Below are 16657 nucleotides of genomic sequence, written 5' to 3'. Positions count from 1 at the left end.
AATCGGTCCTCAATAGGGTTGCCAATCCCCAGGTGGGGGCAGGGGATTCCCCCAGTCTGGAGGCCCGCCCCCCACTTCAGGATAATCAGAAAGTTTGGGGAGGGGAAAAATGTCTGCTGGGCACTCGATTATTCCTTAAGGAGACCGATTCCCATAACGTATAATGGAGAATTAATTTGCAGTTATCTGGGGCTCTGGGGTGGCTGTTTTTTTTTTTGACGTAGAAGCTCCAAATTTGCAGCATAGCATCCAAGGCCTCTCCTCAAAACACCCTCTAAGTTTCAAAAGGATTGGACCCGGGGGTTCAATTAAGAACATAATAGAAGCCATGTTGGATCAGGCCAATGGCCCCTCCAGTCCAACACTTTGTGTCACATAAGAACTAAGAGAAGCCATGTTGGATCAGGCCAGTGGTCCATCCAGTCCAACACTCTGTGTCACATAAGAACTAAGAGAAGTCATGTTGGATCAGGCCAATGGCCCATACAGTCCAACACTCTGTGTCACATAAGAACTAAGAAAAGCCATGTTGGATCAGGCCAGTGGTCCATCTAGTCCAACACTCTGTATCACATAAGAACATAAGAGAAGCCATGTTGGATCAGGCCAATGGCCCATCCAGTCCAACACTCTGTGTCACATAAGAACATAAGAGAAGCCATGTTGGATCAGGCCAATGGCCCCTCCAGTCCAACACTCTGTGTCACATAAGAACTAAGAGAAGCCATGTTGGATCAGGCCAGTGGTCCATCCAGTCCAACACTCTGTGTCACATAAGAACTAAGAGAAGTCATGTTGGATCAGGCCAATGGCCCATACAGTCCAACACTCTGTGTCACATAAGAACTAAGAAAAGCCATGTTGGATCAGGCCAGTGGTCCATCTAGTCCAACACTCTGTATCACATAAGAACATAAGAGAAGCCATGTTGGATCAGGCCAATGGCCCATCCAGTCCAACACTCTGTGTCACATAAGAACATAAGAGAAGCCATGTTGGATCAGGCCAGTGGTCCATCCAGTCCAACACTCTGTGTCACATAAGAACATAAGAGAAGCCATGTTGGATCAGGCCACTGGCCCATACAGTCCAACACTCTGTGTCACATAAGAACTAAGAAAAGCCATGTTGGATCAGGCCAGTGGTCCATCTAGTCCAACACTCTGTATCACATAAGAACATAAGAGAAGCCATGTTGGATCAGGCCAATGGCCCATCCAGTCCAACACTCTGTGTCACATAAGAACATAAGAGAAGCCATGTTGGATCAGGCCAGTGGTCCATCCAGTCCAACACTCTGTGTCACATAAGAACATAAGAGAAGCCATGTTGGATCAGGCCACTGGCCCATACAGTCCAACACTCTGTGTCACATAAGAACTAAGAAAAGCCATGTTGGATCAGGCCAGTGGTCCATCTAGTCCAACACTCTGTATCACATAAGAACTAAGAGAAGCCCTGTTGAATCAGACCAATGGCCCATCCAATCCAACACTCTGTGTCACAGAAGAACCTAAGAGAAGCCATGTTGGATCAGGCCAGTGGCCCCTCCAGTCCAACACTCTGTGTCACATAAGAACATAAGAGAAGCCCTGTTGGATCAGGCCAATGGCCCATCCAGTCCAACACTCTGTGTCACAGAAGAACCTAAGAGAAGCCATGTTGGATCAGACCAATGGCCCCTCCAATCCAACACTCTATGTCACATAAGAACCTAAGAGAAGCCATGTTGGATCAGGCCAATGGCCCCTCCAGTCCAACACTCTGTGTCACATAAGAACTAAGAGAAGCCCTGTTGAATCAGACCAATGGCCCCTCCAGTCCAACACTCTGTGTCACACAGTGGCCAATATATGTTTTTGCCTACAACTCCTATCAGCCTCAGCCAGCATGGCTGGGGCTGATGGGAGTTGTAGGCAAATTCTATGAGTCCGCAAAGAAGGTGCCCCTGTCTTTCATTATTTCCAAATTAAGAGGTGTGCGGTCCCTTTCAACGGGATGGCAGAACTCCCTTTGGAGTTCAACTGTGCTTGTCACAGCCTTGCTCCTGGCTCCGCTCCCACAGTCTCCAGATCTTTCTGGAATTGGACTTGGGAAACCTACGGTGATCCTGAAGCAGAGTCTACACGGGCCTGGACCTCTTCTGCAATTGCGGCTGGTTTTCTGACCATAGAGATCAGCTCCCCTGGAAGCAAGAGCAGCTTCAGAAGGAGAATTTTGTGGATCACAAACTCCGTCAGAACTCCCTCTCTCTCCAGACTCTGCTTGCTGGGGGGGAAGTGTAAAAAGTCTGCCATGAAAACGTTGTGAAAGCAACGTCACCCCAGAGTCGGAAAAGATTGGTGCTTGCACAGGGGACTATCTTTACCTTAGGAACCCCGTGGATCAGAGGTAAAGCTTCAGTACTGCAGTCCTAAGCTCTGCTCACGACCTGAGTTCGATCCCCGGTGGAAGCTGGGTTTTCAGGTAGCCGTCTCAAGGTTGACTCAGCCTTCCATCCTTCTGAAATTGATAAAAGGAGTCCCCAGCTTGCTGGGGGAAAAGTGTAGATGCCTGGGGAAGGCATTGGCAAACCACCCCGTAAAAAGTCTGCCGTGAAAACGTTGTCACCCCAAAGTCAGAAATGACTGGTGCTTGCACAGGGGACTACCTTTACCTTTGGAGCCCTGTGGCGCAGAGTGGTAAAGCTGCTGTACTGCAGTCGGAGCTCTCTGCTCACGACCTGAGTTCGATCCCCGGTGGAAGCTGGGTTTTCAGGTAGCCGGCTCGAGGTTGATTCAGCCTTCCATCCTTCCGAGGTCGGTAAAAGGAGTCCCCAGCTTGCTGGGGGCGGGGGAAGTGGAGTTGACTGGGGAATGCAATGGCAAACCACCCCGCAAAAAGTGTGCCGTGAAAACGTTGTGAAAGCAACGTCACCCCAAAGTCAGAAATGACTGGTGCTTGCATTGGGGACTACCTTTACCTAAGAGCCCTGTGGCACAGAGTGGTAAAGCTGCAGTACTGCAGTCCTAAGCTCTGCTCACAACCTGACTTCGATCCCCAGTGGAAGCTGGGTTTTCAGGTAGCCGGCTCGAGGCTGACTCAGCCTTCCAAGGTTGGTAAAAGGAGTCCCCAGCTTGCTGGGGGAAGAAGAAGAAGATGATGATATTGGATTTATATCCTGCCCTCCACTCCGAAGAGTCTCAGAGCGGCTCACAATCTCCTTTACCTTCCTCCCCCACAACAGACACCCTGTGAGGTGGGTGGGGCTGGAGAGGGCTCTCACAGCAGCTGCCCTTTCAAGGACAACCTCTGCCAGAGCTATGGCTGACCCAAGGCCATGCCAGCAGGTGCAAGTGGAGGAGTGGGGAATCAAACCCGGTTCTCCCAGATAAGAGTCCGCACACTTAACCACTACACCAAACTGGCTCTTAACCACTACACCAAACTGGGGGGAAAGTGTAGATGACTGGGGAAGGCAATGGCAAAACCACCCCGTGATAAAGTCTGCCGTGAAAACGTCATTGAACAAAGCAGGAGTCAAGTGGCAACCAAGTTTTATTGAGGACATAAGCTTTCGTGTGCTTAGGGCGCACACGAAAGCTTACATTCTCAATAAAACATGGTTGGTCTTAAAGGTGCCACTTGACTCCTGCTTTGTTCAACTGCTTCAGACCAACACGGCTGCCCTCGTGAAAACATTGTGAAAGCGATGTCATCCCAGAGTCGGAAACGGCTGGTGCTTGCACAGGGGACTACCTTGACCTTTTTCTCTGCAGAGGACAGAAGAGAAGAAGAGCCCTGCCGGATTAGACCAAAGGTCCGTGTCTCACACTGCAGCAACCGTGATGCAATGAGTATCGGAGAAACCCCATGAGCCGTTTCCTTTCTCATCTCAGCCTGTGCCTTCCCCAGACTGCATCCCTCCCCCCCTCCCCTCCACCCTCTTTCCCACCCTCTTCTGCACCTTCGCTTGGGTGAGAAAGCCTCCCCCACTTGCTGGGGCTTGTGGTTTCCATGGTGACCTTGCTTAGGAGAAAAGGGGCTCCTCCGTTTGGTCTCCCATCCTCACCGGTGTGCCCCTCCACTCCTCCCCAGGACTTGAAGGAGGGCTGAGCCTGTGGGGCAGGCTCTCAACAACCCCCCAAAGACCGTCCTTCCTGGGTCAGACCCCAGCCCAGCACCCTCTTTTCCAAAGGGCTTCCAGGCAGGGTGTGGATTCCCAGTCCTCTTCTTGCATTACTCCCCCAGCAACTGATATCTAGGGTACACTGAATATGAAGGTTCCATTAAGGTTCCATTCCAGCACTGCCTTGTAGAATCATAGAGCTGGAAGGGACCTCTAGGGTCATCTAGTCTGATCCCCTGCACAATGCAGGAAACTCTCCTAAACCTCCCCTTAAATTCACAGGATCCTTACTGCTGTCAGAGGGCCACCTAGCCTCTGTTTCAAAACCTCCAAGGAAGGAGAGCCCACCACCTCTCCAGGAGGAAGCCTGTTCCACTGAGGAACCGCTCTAAACTCACAAACCCTCCCCCTAAATTCACAGGATCCTCATTGCTGTCAGGTGGCCATCTAGCCTCTGTTGAAAAACCTCCAAGGAAGGAGAGCCCACCACCTCCCCAGGAGGAAGCCTGTTCCACTGAGGAACCGCTCTAATGGTCAGGAAGTTCTTCCTAATGTTGAGCCGGAAACTCTTTGGATTTAGTTTCAACCCGTTGGTTCTGGTCCTACCTTCCGGGGCTACAGAAAACAATTCCACCCCATCCTCTCTAGGACAGCCCTTCAAGGACTTGATGGTGATCCTATCACCTCTCAGCCGCCGCCTCTCCAGGCTAAACATGCCCAGCTTCTTCAACCTTTCCTCAAAGGACTTGGTCTCCAGACCCCTCACCATCTTCGTCACCCTCCTCTGGACCCCTTCCACCTTGTCTGTATCCTTCTAAAAATGTGGTGCCTTGGAGAAGAAGAAAAAGCAAGATCACCCTGAAGTGGGTTTGGGTCCAGTTCAGCATGGTTCAAATGGGGGAGTAGACTGTGGTACATCTGAGTATGCAGAAGCAAAGGGGGATCTTGGCTGCTTAAGGGCAGACCCTGGAGACCCCTGGTGAGGAACCCTGAAGGTAAACATCTGAAGCAGAGTCCAGCAGTGGCTGGTAGCCACAGAGTGAAGATGGAGAGAAGCCGGCTCTTTAAATCACTTCTCTGAGCCAAGCCAGCCAGCAGCTTGGAGAATGCATACAAAGTTAAAAGTTCCTTTCTTTCCACCTCCCCCTGCCATCTATTTGCCTCCCTCCCTCCCTTCCTTCTTTCCTCCCTCCCTCCCATCCTTCCTCCCTTCCTTCTTTCCTCCCTCCCTCCCTCCTTCATCCCTCCCCCCTCCCTCCCTCCCTTCATTCCTCCCTCCTTCTTTCCTTCCTCCCTCCCATCCTTCCTTCCTCCCTGCCGTCCTCCCTCCCTCCCTTCCTGCTTTCCTTCCTCCCTTCCTTCCTTCCTCTCTCCCTTCCTTCCTTCTTTCCTTCCTCCCTCTCCCTCCCTCCTCCCTCCCTTCCTTCCTGCCTTCCTCCCTCCCTCCCTTCCTTCCTCCCTCCCTTCCTTCCTTCCTCCCTCCCTCCCTCCTTCCCTTCCTTCTCTCAAACATCTTACGTTCATGACTAGCAGCTCTCAAACATCTGATATCTATTCTCTATGGCGGCTCTTATGTTAAGCAGGTTTGGCTGCCCCCCCTCTGTCTTCTTGGTGCTTCTGGCTTGTGGAGTTCTGGCCCCACGGGTGGATCTCCTGATGACCTCTGGTTTCTGCCCCTGTGTGTCACAGGAAGTTCCAACCCAGAAGTGGGAATGCAGTCATGGATTTGGTTGATGACTTGCTACAATGCAGGATGCCAACCTCCAGGTGGGACCTGGGGATCCCCTTGCAGATCATCTCCATGCTACAGAGATCGCAGTTCCCCTGGAGAAAACGGCTGCTCTGGAGGGTGGGATCTCTGGCACTGCCCCCCACTGAGTCCCGTGCCTTCCCCAGGCGCCACCCCCAAATCTCCAGGAGCCTCCCAACCAAGATCTGGCAAACCTCCCCCCCCCCCATCTCCCACCAGTAGCTGGGGGGGGGGGTGGCTTAGCAACACTAATTATAACAGAAATTAAAATTGGAACTGGGCTGCCGTTCAGCTTCTTTCCCAAATCGCCCACCCGACCAGCCTGGGCCTGCACCACAGTGTTATTGCAAAGTCTGGAAAGAAAAAGGAGAAGAGTCTTCCCCCAGCCGAAGGGGCCACAGCACAGGGGGGTCCGGAGCGCAGTTCTGATGGGCTGCCCGTGCTGTACCTGATGTGCCACCACACATCCTCCAAGGCGCTGACTCAGCCCTGGACCAGCTCCAGAGAAGGGAGGCAGTGGCGGGGGAGTGAGAGACACCACCATTTTGGCGCTCTTCAGCCATGCAGGCAGGCCTGCGATTCTGTCGCCATGGCAGCGAGTCTTCACCACCTCCCCTGCGATTTACACCTGTTGCGAAGAATGAGTCAGCTTTAGGTGGGAGCGGGGTGGGGGGGGGCTGGCTTGCATGTTCCCACCTCCCCTTGTGCGGAGAGGTCAAGACGGGTCGGCCTGTTAGTCTGTCTGCAGCAGAGTGGCCAGTCCTCAGTTGGGATTGCGGCAGGAGATCTCCTGGTTTGGAGGTTTTTCTTCCATTTCAGGGTTATTAGAAGACCAGGGGTGGTGGTGGTGGTGGGGTTTTGAATGTCTGCTAGGCACTCCATTATACCCTATGGAGACCAGCCCCCATAGGGTATAATGGAGAATTCATCCATGGGTAACTGAGCCAAGTCCTTCTATTGGCTGAGGCTCCGTCCCCTCCTGGTCCCCTGGGAAAGGAAGGAAAGAGCCAGAGCTTCCTTTGCACAGTTCCCTGGATCCCATGGGAGAGTTACAAAGAAAGCATCCTTAAGACCAACGAGTGCTAACGTTTTAAGCATGTTTTATTTTAAGTTAAAAAAAATCTTTGTTTGTCTGTGTCCTTTTTAAAGTTTATATCTCTAATCTTAAATAGCCCCAGCCCGACAAAGTCCCCTTTATGTCTGATCCGGCACTCATAACAAATAAGTTCGACACCCCCGCGTTAGGCAGTTCAGAGCATGCATGTGATGGGGCAAGTGATGCTCTGTATTCTGGGTGCTTGGTGGGGGGAGGGGGCAACAGAGGGAGAGCTTCCAGTATCCTGGCCCCACTGATGGGCCTCCTGATGGCACCTGGGGTTTTTTGGCCCCTGGGTGACACAGAGTGTTGGACTGGAGGGGCCACTGGCCTGATCCAACATGGCTTCTCTGATGTTCTTATGTGACACAGAGTGTTGGACTGGATAGGCCATTGGCCTGATCCAACATGGCTTCTCTTATGTTCTTATGTGACACAGAGTGTTGGACTGGATGGGCCACTGGCCTGATCCAACATGGCTTCTCTTATGTTCTTATGTGACGCAGAGTGTTGGAATGGATGGGCCACTGGCCTGATCCAACAGGGCTTCTCTTGTGTTCTTATGTGACACAGAGTGTTGGACTGTATGGGCCAGTGGCCTGATCCAACATGGCTTCTCTGATGTTCTTATGTGACACAGAGTGTTGGACTGGAGGGGGCATTGGCCGAGTCCAACAGGGCTTCTCTTATGTTCTTATGTGACACAGAGTGTTGGACTGGAGGGGCCACTGGCCTGATCCAACATGGCTTCTCTGATGTTCTTATGTGACACAGAGTGTTGGACTGGAGGGGGCATTGGCCGAGTCCAACAGGGCTTCTCTTATGTTCTTATGTGACACAGAGTGTTGGACTGGAGGGGCCACTGGCCTGATCCAACATGGCTTCTCTGATGTTCTTATGTGATACAGAGTGTGGGACTGGAGGGGCCAATGGCCTGATCCAACATGGCTTCTCTGATGTTCTTATGTGACACAGAGTGTTGGACTGGAGGGGGCATTGGCCTGATCCAACAGGGCTTCTCTTATGTTCTTATGTGATACAGAGTGTGGGACTGGAGGGGCCAATGGCCTGATCCAACATGGCTTCTCTGATGTTCTTATGCGACACAGAGTGTTGGACTGGAGGGGCCACTGGCCTGATCCAACATGGCTTCTCTGATGTTCTTATGTGACACAGAGTGTTGGACTGGAGGGGCCATTGGTCTGATCCAACATGGCTTCTCTGATGTTCTTATGTGACACAGAGTGTTGGACTGGAGGGGCCACTGGCCTGATCCAACATGGCTTCTCTGATGTTCTTATGTGACACAGAATGTTGGACTGGAGGGGCCATCGGCCTGATCCAATAGGGCTTCTCTTATGTTCTTATGTGTTTGGGCCAGTGATGCTCTGTATTCGTGGTGCTTTGTGGGGGGGAGGGGCAACAGTGGGAGGGCTTCTAGTTTCCTGGCCCCACTGATAGATCTCCTGATGGCACCTGGGTTTTTGGGCCAAAGTGTGACACCGAGTGTTGGTCTGGATGGGCCGTTGGCCGGATCCATCATGGCTTCTCTTCTGTCCTTATGTAACACAGAGTGTTGGACTGGATGGGCCATTGGCCTGATCCAACATGGCTTCTCTTCTGTTCTTCAGTGACACAGAGTGTTGGACTGGATGGGCCACTGGCCTGATCCAACAGGGCTTCTCTTATGTTCTTATGTGACAAAGAGTGTTGGACTGGATGGGCCATTGGCCTGATCCAACAGGGCTTCTCTTATGTTCTTCTGTGACACAGAGTGTTGGACTGGATGGGCCACTGGCCTGATCCAACAGGGCTTCTCTTATTTTCTTCTGTGAAACAGAGTGTTGGACTGGATGGGCCACTGGCCTGATCCAACATGGCTTCTCTTCTGTTCTTCAGTGACACAGAGTGTTGGACTGGAAGGGCCACTGGCCTGATCCAACAGGGCTTCTCTTATGTTCTTCTGTGACACAGAGTGTTGGACTGGATAGGCCACTGGCCTGATCCAACAGGGCTTCTCTTATTTTCTTCTGTGACACAGAGTGTTGGACTGGATGGGCCACTGGCCTGATCCAACAGGGCTTCTCTTATGTTCTTCTGTGACACAGAGTGTTGGACTGGATGGGCCACTGGCCTGATCCAACATGGCTTCTCTGATGTTCTTATATGACACAGAGTGTTGGACTGGATGGGCCACTGGCCTGATCCAACTTGGCTTCTCTTATGTTCTTCTGTGACACAGAGTGTTGGACTGCATGGGCCACTGGCCTGATCCAACAGGGCTTCTTTTATGTTCTTCTGTGACACAGAGTGTTGGACTGGATGGGCTACTGGCCTGATCCAACAGGGCTTCTCTTATGTTCTTCTGTGACACAGAGTGTTGGACTGGATGGGCCGCTGGCCTGATCCAACATGGCTTCTCTTATGTTCTTATGTCCTTGAGAGGAATTCCAGGATGGAACACACCTTGCAGCCCCATGCTCCGGAAGGGTGCCTGATATGTTGCATGCGGGGTGGGGGTGGGGGGTGCATTGTGTGCCTGGCATGAAACTTGCAGGGCCTTCGGCTGGCCAGGCAGGCGTCCATCTGTGCCCATCCCGGCTGCTACTTGGAATTCCCCGCACACCTCTGCCTGCCGGCTGCCTCCAGCCTCCATGGCTGCTATCTTTAGCTGCCGTGCACGAAGGAAATGGGAAAGAACCTGGCGGCGGCTGTATTTTTAGATCTGCTGGTTTATACTCACAGGGTGGGGGAAGAACCGACGAGGCGGGCAGCTGTGCTTCGTGACATCCGGTGGCCGGCCTGAGCTGCAGCCCCTCTGGGCAGGACGACGCCATGGAAACTGCAGCCAGAAGTCCACACCGCTCACGCAGGCAGCAGGGGGGCGCTTACCCCATTGCCTGCCCCCTTCTGGCTGCCATCGTCCAGGAGGGGCCTGCAGACCTCCTGGAATGACAAACGAGGGAGCTCCGTGCCCCTGAAGAAACATGGCTGCTTGGGGGGGGGGGCGGGCTGGGGCTGGATTCTCCCCTGGCATCACAGCCCCACTGAAGGGCTCCCCCAAATCCTGCCCTTCCCCAGATTCCAGCAGTGCTTTCCTTGGAAACTGAGAGGTGCCGGGGCTCACAGATCCTTGATACGCTAGCCCAGGGCTCCTCGGTCTTTTTGAGCCTGTGGGCACATTGGGGGCTCTGGCAGAGGGTGGAGCCTCAAATTGGCCTCTACAGGAGGTGGGTGTGGCCAGCCACAACACGGAGCTTCCCTCCAGCCCCACAGAGCAGACCCTGCCTTGGGCAGCAGCAACATTTTTAAAAATCTGTGTAGCAGGTCAACTGGGAGCCAGTTTGGTGTAGTGGGGAATCAAACCCGGTTCTCCCAGAGAAGAGTCCGCGCACTTCACCTCTACACGAAACTGGCTCTCTAAGAAGATATTGGATATATACTTTGGGGGTGGAGCCAGGAGACTTTGGAGGTGGAGCCAGGAGACATTGGGGGTGGAGTCCGGAGCAAGGCTGTGACAAGCATAACTGGCACATACAAAGTGCACCCCTCCAAAGGGCAGCCCTGCCATGTCCCGTTTTCAGAGGGCACCTGCTCTTGCAGAACTCCAGTGGGCATGGCACAGGAGACCTTCTTGGCGAGGTGGGCCTTGTGATGCGTCTGACCTGCCTCCCCCTCTGCCACCCACAGCGGTGCAAAAAATCTCCCCTCTGAGCCCGCCTTGCCTCGTGACGCCCCCTCTGCAAAGGGCACAATCTGCCCTCCCTGAGATGCACACTCCCCTCTTTGGCTCAGCCTGTCAGCCCAGAGGGATCCTGAGAGCTGCCACGTTTTGTTCTCGTCTCCCTCGGCTGGGCGCTTATTAAAACTGAGAGTTAATAAGGAAGGGGCAGCCGAGCACAGCCGCCTCCCTGCGTCCTTTGCCTGCTGCCACCAGTTGAAGCACTAGACTTGCCAACCTCCAGGCGGGGCCTGAAGAAAGCCGGGTGGGGGAGGGAAAGGTCTGCTGGGAACTCCAGTCTTCTCCATGAAGATCGATTCCCTTAGGGCATAATGGAGAATTGACCCGCAGGTACCTGGGGCTCTGGGGAGACTGTCTTTTGAAGTAGAGGCACCAAATCTTCCCCATAGCATCCAGTGCCTCTCCCCAAAATACCCTCCATGTTTCAAAAAGATTGGACCAGAGGGCCCGATTCTATGAACCCCCAAAGACAGTGACCCTATCCATCTTTATTTCCAGTGGAGAGAAGGCATTTAAAAGGTGTGCAGTCCCTTTCCATGCGATGGCCAGAACTCCCTTTGGAGTGCAATTATGTTTGTCACACCCTTGCTCCTGGCTCCACCCCCAGTGTCTCCTGGCCCCATCCTCAAAGTCTCCTGGCTCCACCCCCAGTGTCTCCTGGCCCCATCCTCAAAGTCTCCTGGCTCCACCCCCAGTGCCTCCTGGCCCCACCCCCAGTGCCTCCTGGCTCCACCCCCAGTGTCTCCTGGCTCCACCCCCAGTGCCTCCTGGCTCCACCCCCAGTGCCTCCTGGCTCCACCCCCAGTGTCTCCTGGCCCCATCCTCAAAGTCTCCTGGCTCCACCCCAGTGTCTCCTGGCCCCATCCTCAAAGTCTCCTGGCTCCACCCCCAATGTCTCCTGGCCCCATTCTCAAAGTCTCCTGGCTCCACCCCAGTGTCTCCTGGCTCCACCTCCAGTGTCTCCTGGCTCCACCCCCAGTGCCTCCTGGCTCCACCCCCAGTGTCTCCTGGCCCCATCCTCAAAGTCTCCTGGCTCCACCCCCAGTGCCTCCTGGCTCTACCCCCAGTGCCTCCTGGCCCCATCCTCAAAGTCTCCTGGCTCCACCCCCAGTGCCTCCTGGCCCCACCCCCAGTGCCTCCTGGCTCCACCCCCAGTGCCTCCTGGCTCCACCCCCAGTGTCTCCTGGCCCCATCCTCAAAGTCTCCTGGCTCCACCCACAGTGTCTCCTGGCTCCACCCCCAGTGCCTCCTGGCTCCTCCCCCAGTGCCTCCTGGCTCCACCCCCAGTGTCTCCTGGCCCCATCCTCAAAGTCTCCTGGCTCCACCCCCAGTGCCTCCTGGCTCCACCCCCAGTGTCTCCTGGCCCCATTCTCAAAGTCTCCTGGCTCCACCCCCAGTGTCTCCTGGCTCCACCCCCAGTGCCTCCTGGCTCCACCCCCAGTGTCTCCTGGCCCCATCCTCAAAGTCTTCTCTACTTGCCTGGACCCTTTTTTGGAGATGCCGGGGATTGAACCTGGGACCTTCTGCTTCCCAAGCAGATGCTCTACCACTGAGCCACCGTCCCTCCCCAACCTGGTACCTTCTGCTTACCAAGCAGATGCTCTACCACTGAGCCACCATCCCTCCCCTAATAACAGAACATATGAAGCTGCCTTCTACTGAATCAGACCCTCGGTCCATCAAAGTCAGTATTGCACTGGCAGTGGCTCTCCAGGGTCTCAAGCTGAGGTTTTCCACACCTACTTTCCTGGACCCTTTTAGTTGGAGATGCCGGGGATTGAACCTGGGACCTTCTGCTTACCAAGCAGATGCTCTGCCACTGAGCCACAGTCCCTCCCCAGACTGATACTGATACTCTCGTGACAGACAAACTGGCCAGTCTCCAGTTGAGCTCCGCCACATCTTCTTGCAGCTGGACAAGCGCTGCAGGGTGAACAATTTGCAGGTTGTGCTTTCCGCAGCACTTCAGGCATCTCCAGAAACCCACGTATTGTTGCAGCGGGGCAATGAATCAAACTCAGGCCTGCCCTATTAGCTCCCCCCCCGCCCCGCCCTCCGTTGGGGATGTGTTGTGTCAGGTCTCGGAACTGTCTGCAGTATTCTAAACTGCACAGTGCTGAAGGGTGTTGGGCGCTGTAGGGTGTCGGGGCAACACCCTGTTCTTCCCCAGCCCCACACCCAGCTTGGTTCCTTGGGGGTGGCGTCAAAACATGTCTCAGAATTCAGGGGTCTTTTGCAGCCGATTTTACAAGGGCATTTGCACAACCGCTAGGAAAACATGTGGGAATCTGGTGCCCCACGAAGTTCAGACCTCAAATTATATCAAGCCAAATAAGCAGTCTGGAGATGAGAACAAAATCTGCGTTCCCATGAGCATCCATTCGGGGTTCCTGTTATCAAAACCAAGTCCAATTCAAGAAATATCTGGGGACTTGGGGGATGGATCCAGGAGACATTGGGGGTGGAGCCAGGAGACACTGGAGGTGGAGCCAGGAGACACTGGAGGTGGAGCCAGGAGACACTGGAGGTGGAGCCAGGAGACTTTGAGGATGGGTCCAGGAGACACTGGGGGTGGAGCCAGGAGACTTTGAGGATGGGGCCAGGAGACACTGGGGTGGAGCCAGGAGACTTTGAGGATGGGGCCAGGAGACACTGGGGTGGAGCCAGGAGACTTTGAGGATGGGGGCAGGAGGCACTGGGGGTGGAGCCAGGAGACTTTGAGGATGGGTTCAGGAGACACTGGGGGTGGCCATTCCAGCAGCTGCAAGTAGAGGAGTGGGGAATCAAACCCAGTTCTCACAGATAAAAGAGCTATGGCTGACCCAAGGCCATTCCAGTAGCTGCAAGTGCAGCAGTGGGGAATCAAACCCGGTTCACCCAGATAAGAGAGCTCTGGCTGACCCAAGGCCATTCCAGCAGATGCAAGTGGAGGAGTGGGGAATCCAACCCGGTTCTCCCACATAAGAGAGCTCTGGCTGACCCAAGGCCATTCCAGCAGGTGCAAGTGGAGGAGGGGGGAATCAAACCTGGTTCTCCCAGATAAGAGAGCTCTGGCTCACCCAAGGCCATTCCAGCAGCTGCAGGTGGAGGAGTGGGGAATCCAACCCGGTTCTCCCAGATAAGAGAGCTCTGGCTGACCCAAGGCCATTCCAGCAGCTGCAAGTGGAGGAGTGGGGAATCAAACCCGGTTCTCCCAGATAAGAGAGCTATGGCTGACCCAAGGCCATTCCAGCAGCTGCAAGTGGAGGAGTGGGGAATCAAACCCAGTTCTCCCAGATAAGAGAGCTATGGCTGACCCAAGGCCATTCCAGCAGCTGCAAGTGGAGGAGTGGGGAATCCAACCCGGTTCTCCCAGATAAGAGAGCTCTGGCTGACCCAAGGCCATTCCAGCAGCTGCAAGTGGAGGAGTGGGGAATCTAACCCGGTTCTCCCAGATAAGAGAGCTCTGGCTGACCCAAGCCCATTCCAGCAGCTGCAAGTGGAGGATTGGGGAATCAAACCCGGTTCTCCCAGATAAGAGAGCTATGGCTGACCCAAGGCCATTCCAGCAGCTGCAAGTGGAGGAGTGGGGAATCAAACCCGGTTCTCCCAGATAAGAGAGCTCTGGCTGACCCAAGGCCATATCAGCAGGTGCAAGTGGAGGAGTGGGGATTCAAACCCGGTTCTCCCAGATAAGAGAGTTCTGGCTGACCCAAGGCCATTCCAGCAGCTGCATGTGGAGGAGGGGGGAATCAAACCCGGTTTTCCCAGATAAGAGAGTTCTGGCTGACCCAAGGCCAGTCCAGCAGCTGCAAGTGGAGGAGGGGGGAATCAAACCCAGTTCTCCCAGATAAGAGAGCTCTGGCTGACCCAAGGCCATTCCAGCAGCCGCAAGTGGAGGAGGGGGGAATCAAACCCGGTTCTCCCAAATAAGAGAGCTCTGGCTGACCCAAGGCCCGTCCAGCAGCTGCAAGTGGAGGAGTGGGGAATCAAACCCGGTTTTCCCAGATAAGAGAGTTCTGGCTGACCCAAGGCCAGTCCAGCAGCTGCAAGTGGAGGAGGGGGGAATCAAACCCAGTTCTCCCAGATAAGAGAGCTCTGGCTGACCCAAGGCCATTCCAGCAGCCGCAAGTGGAGGAGTGGGGAATCAAACCCGGTTCTCCCAGATAAGAGAGCTCTGGCTGACCCAAGGCCATTCTATCAGCTGCAAGTGGAGGAGTGGGGAATCAAACCCAGTTCTCCCAGATAAGAGAGTTCTGGCTGACCCAAGGCCATTCCAGCAGGTGCAAGTGGAGGAGTGGGGAATCAAACCCGGTTCTCCCAGATAAGAGAGCCATGGCTGACCCAAGGCCATTCCAGCAGCTGCAAGTGGAGGAGTGGGGAATCAAACCCGGTTCTCCCAGATAAGAGAGCTCTGGCTGACCCAAGGCCATTCCAGCAGCTGCAAGTGGAGGAGTGGGGAATCAAACCCGGTTCTCCCAGATAAGAGAGCTCTGTAGGACCCAAGGCCATTCCAGCAGCTGCAAGTGGAGGAGTGGGGAATCAAACCCGGTTCTCCCAGATAAGAGAGCTCTGGCTGACCCAAGGCCATTCCAGCAGCTGCAAGTTGAGGAGGGGGGAATCAAACCCGGTTCTCCCAGATAAGAGCGCAATGGCTGACCCAAGGCCATTCCAGCAGCTGCAGATGGAGGAGTGGGGAATCAAACCCAGTTCTCCCAGACAAGAGTCTGCACACTTAACCACTACACCAAACTGGCTCTACACCAAGACAGGGAGGGAGGAAAACAGATGACAGGAGGGAGAAAGAGGTGGAAAGAAAGCAACTTTAACATTAAATGTATCCACCCAGCTGGCTTGGAGAAGTGGTTTAAAGAGAGAACTGCCTTCTCCAAGCCATCTGTCGGGCTGGTGGGGCTTTCAGAGCCACACGATATGTTTGAAAGAGCCAGAAGCGGCAGCCCTGGCTCTGCTCGGTAGTCTGGCACCTGCCCTCTGTGGTCCAGGACTGAACGGCATGCCGGGAGAAACATCACTCTTTGCGTAGAGAACGGGGCCTGGCTCGGTCTCTAGGGATTTCCCAACCCAGCGCTGACCACTCTACTGCAACGCGGAGCTCTGCTCCTTCCCCTTCTGTCTTCCTGGCCAAGCTTGGGACTTGGTGGCCGAAGGAACAACGTGGCAGGTGGCATCGCTTCCTGAGGACCTGTCGGGTGGGACGAAGGGCACAGAGCGGATGTGGCACCTACCTTCCCAGCAGCGGCCCGAGCAGATCTTGCTAGATCCCTTTGCTCTTCTGAAAGCAGCGTCTGCAGAGGGCCCTGGGGCCAGGTCAGGTTTGTGACAGGAAAGCCACGTGAGCGTTGCAGGCTCAGCCTTTCTCCCTTCTGGGAGCTGCTGGCATCCCAGCTTGGGCGGGGACGGGGGGGGGGGGAGGCAGAACCCCAGGCGCTGCTGAGGCCTCGCCCAGCTGTTTGACCCCCCCCCTCCTCGCCTGCTGGAATCCCCTCCCACTCTGGGCACAAAAAGGCCTTTCAGTGGGGACCAGGGAGGAAGAGAGGGAGGCAGCAGAGAATCCCACCCCACCCCCCATAACTACTGGTGGGTCATATTGCCAAGTCTGCAGCATGAAAGCCACCCAACTGCCCACTCAGGATGTGGCACCCTGGGCACTGGTGCGGGGGGCAGGGGCTGGCACCCGGAAAGGAGTTTCCTACTCAACTTGACTCCTAAGAAAATGCTGGAAATCTGGCACAAGGCAGCCAGAGAAACACCCGGTTCGGGACCACCGACATTCAGGGGGTGAGAGCAACTCAGGAGCCGCACAGGGCGAGCAGGGGCATGGACCCACCGACAAGGGCGCATCGCAGGCTGTTTCCCTTAGCGAGTGGGCTTCCTGGTTTCGATAAGTGCCCTCAACAGATGGGGCTCAGTGCCGCAGGCCGGGTGTTCTCCTGCAGAAGTCTTCCAGAGAGCCAGTTGGGT

The 16657-nt window shown here is 54.8% G+C and overlaps 1 protein-coding gene across 1 annotated transcript in view; it reads left to right on the top strand.

Moving 5' to 3' along the window:
• The first annotated feature begins 6419 nt into the window (after positions 1–6419).
• Positions 6420–16657, top strand: part of ARSA (arylsulfatase A) — a 60576-nt gene continuing 50338 nt past the window's right edge. The window contains exons 1-2 of the mRNA XM_060244527.1: positions 6420–6513; positions 15823–16008. Of these exons, the coding sequence (XP_060100510.1) occupies positions 6420–6513; positions 15823–16008 (280 nt within the window). The remainder of the gene's footprint in view (positions 6514–15822; positions 16009–16657) is intronic.

The sequence above is a fragment of the Heteronotia binoei genome, chromosome 8 (assembly GCF_032191835.1).
Source record: "Heteronotia binoei isolate CCM8104 ecotype False Entrance Well chromosome 8, APGP_CSIRO_Hbin_v1, whole genome shotgun sequence".
Taxonomy (NCBI): Eukaryota; Metazoa; Chordata; class Lepidosauria; order Squamata; family Gekkonidae; genus Heteronotia; species Heteronotia binoei.
This window is presented reverse-complemented; position numbering and strand designations above follow the sequence as displayed.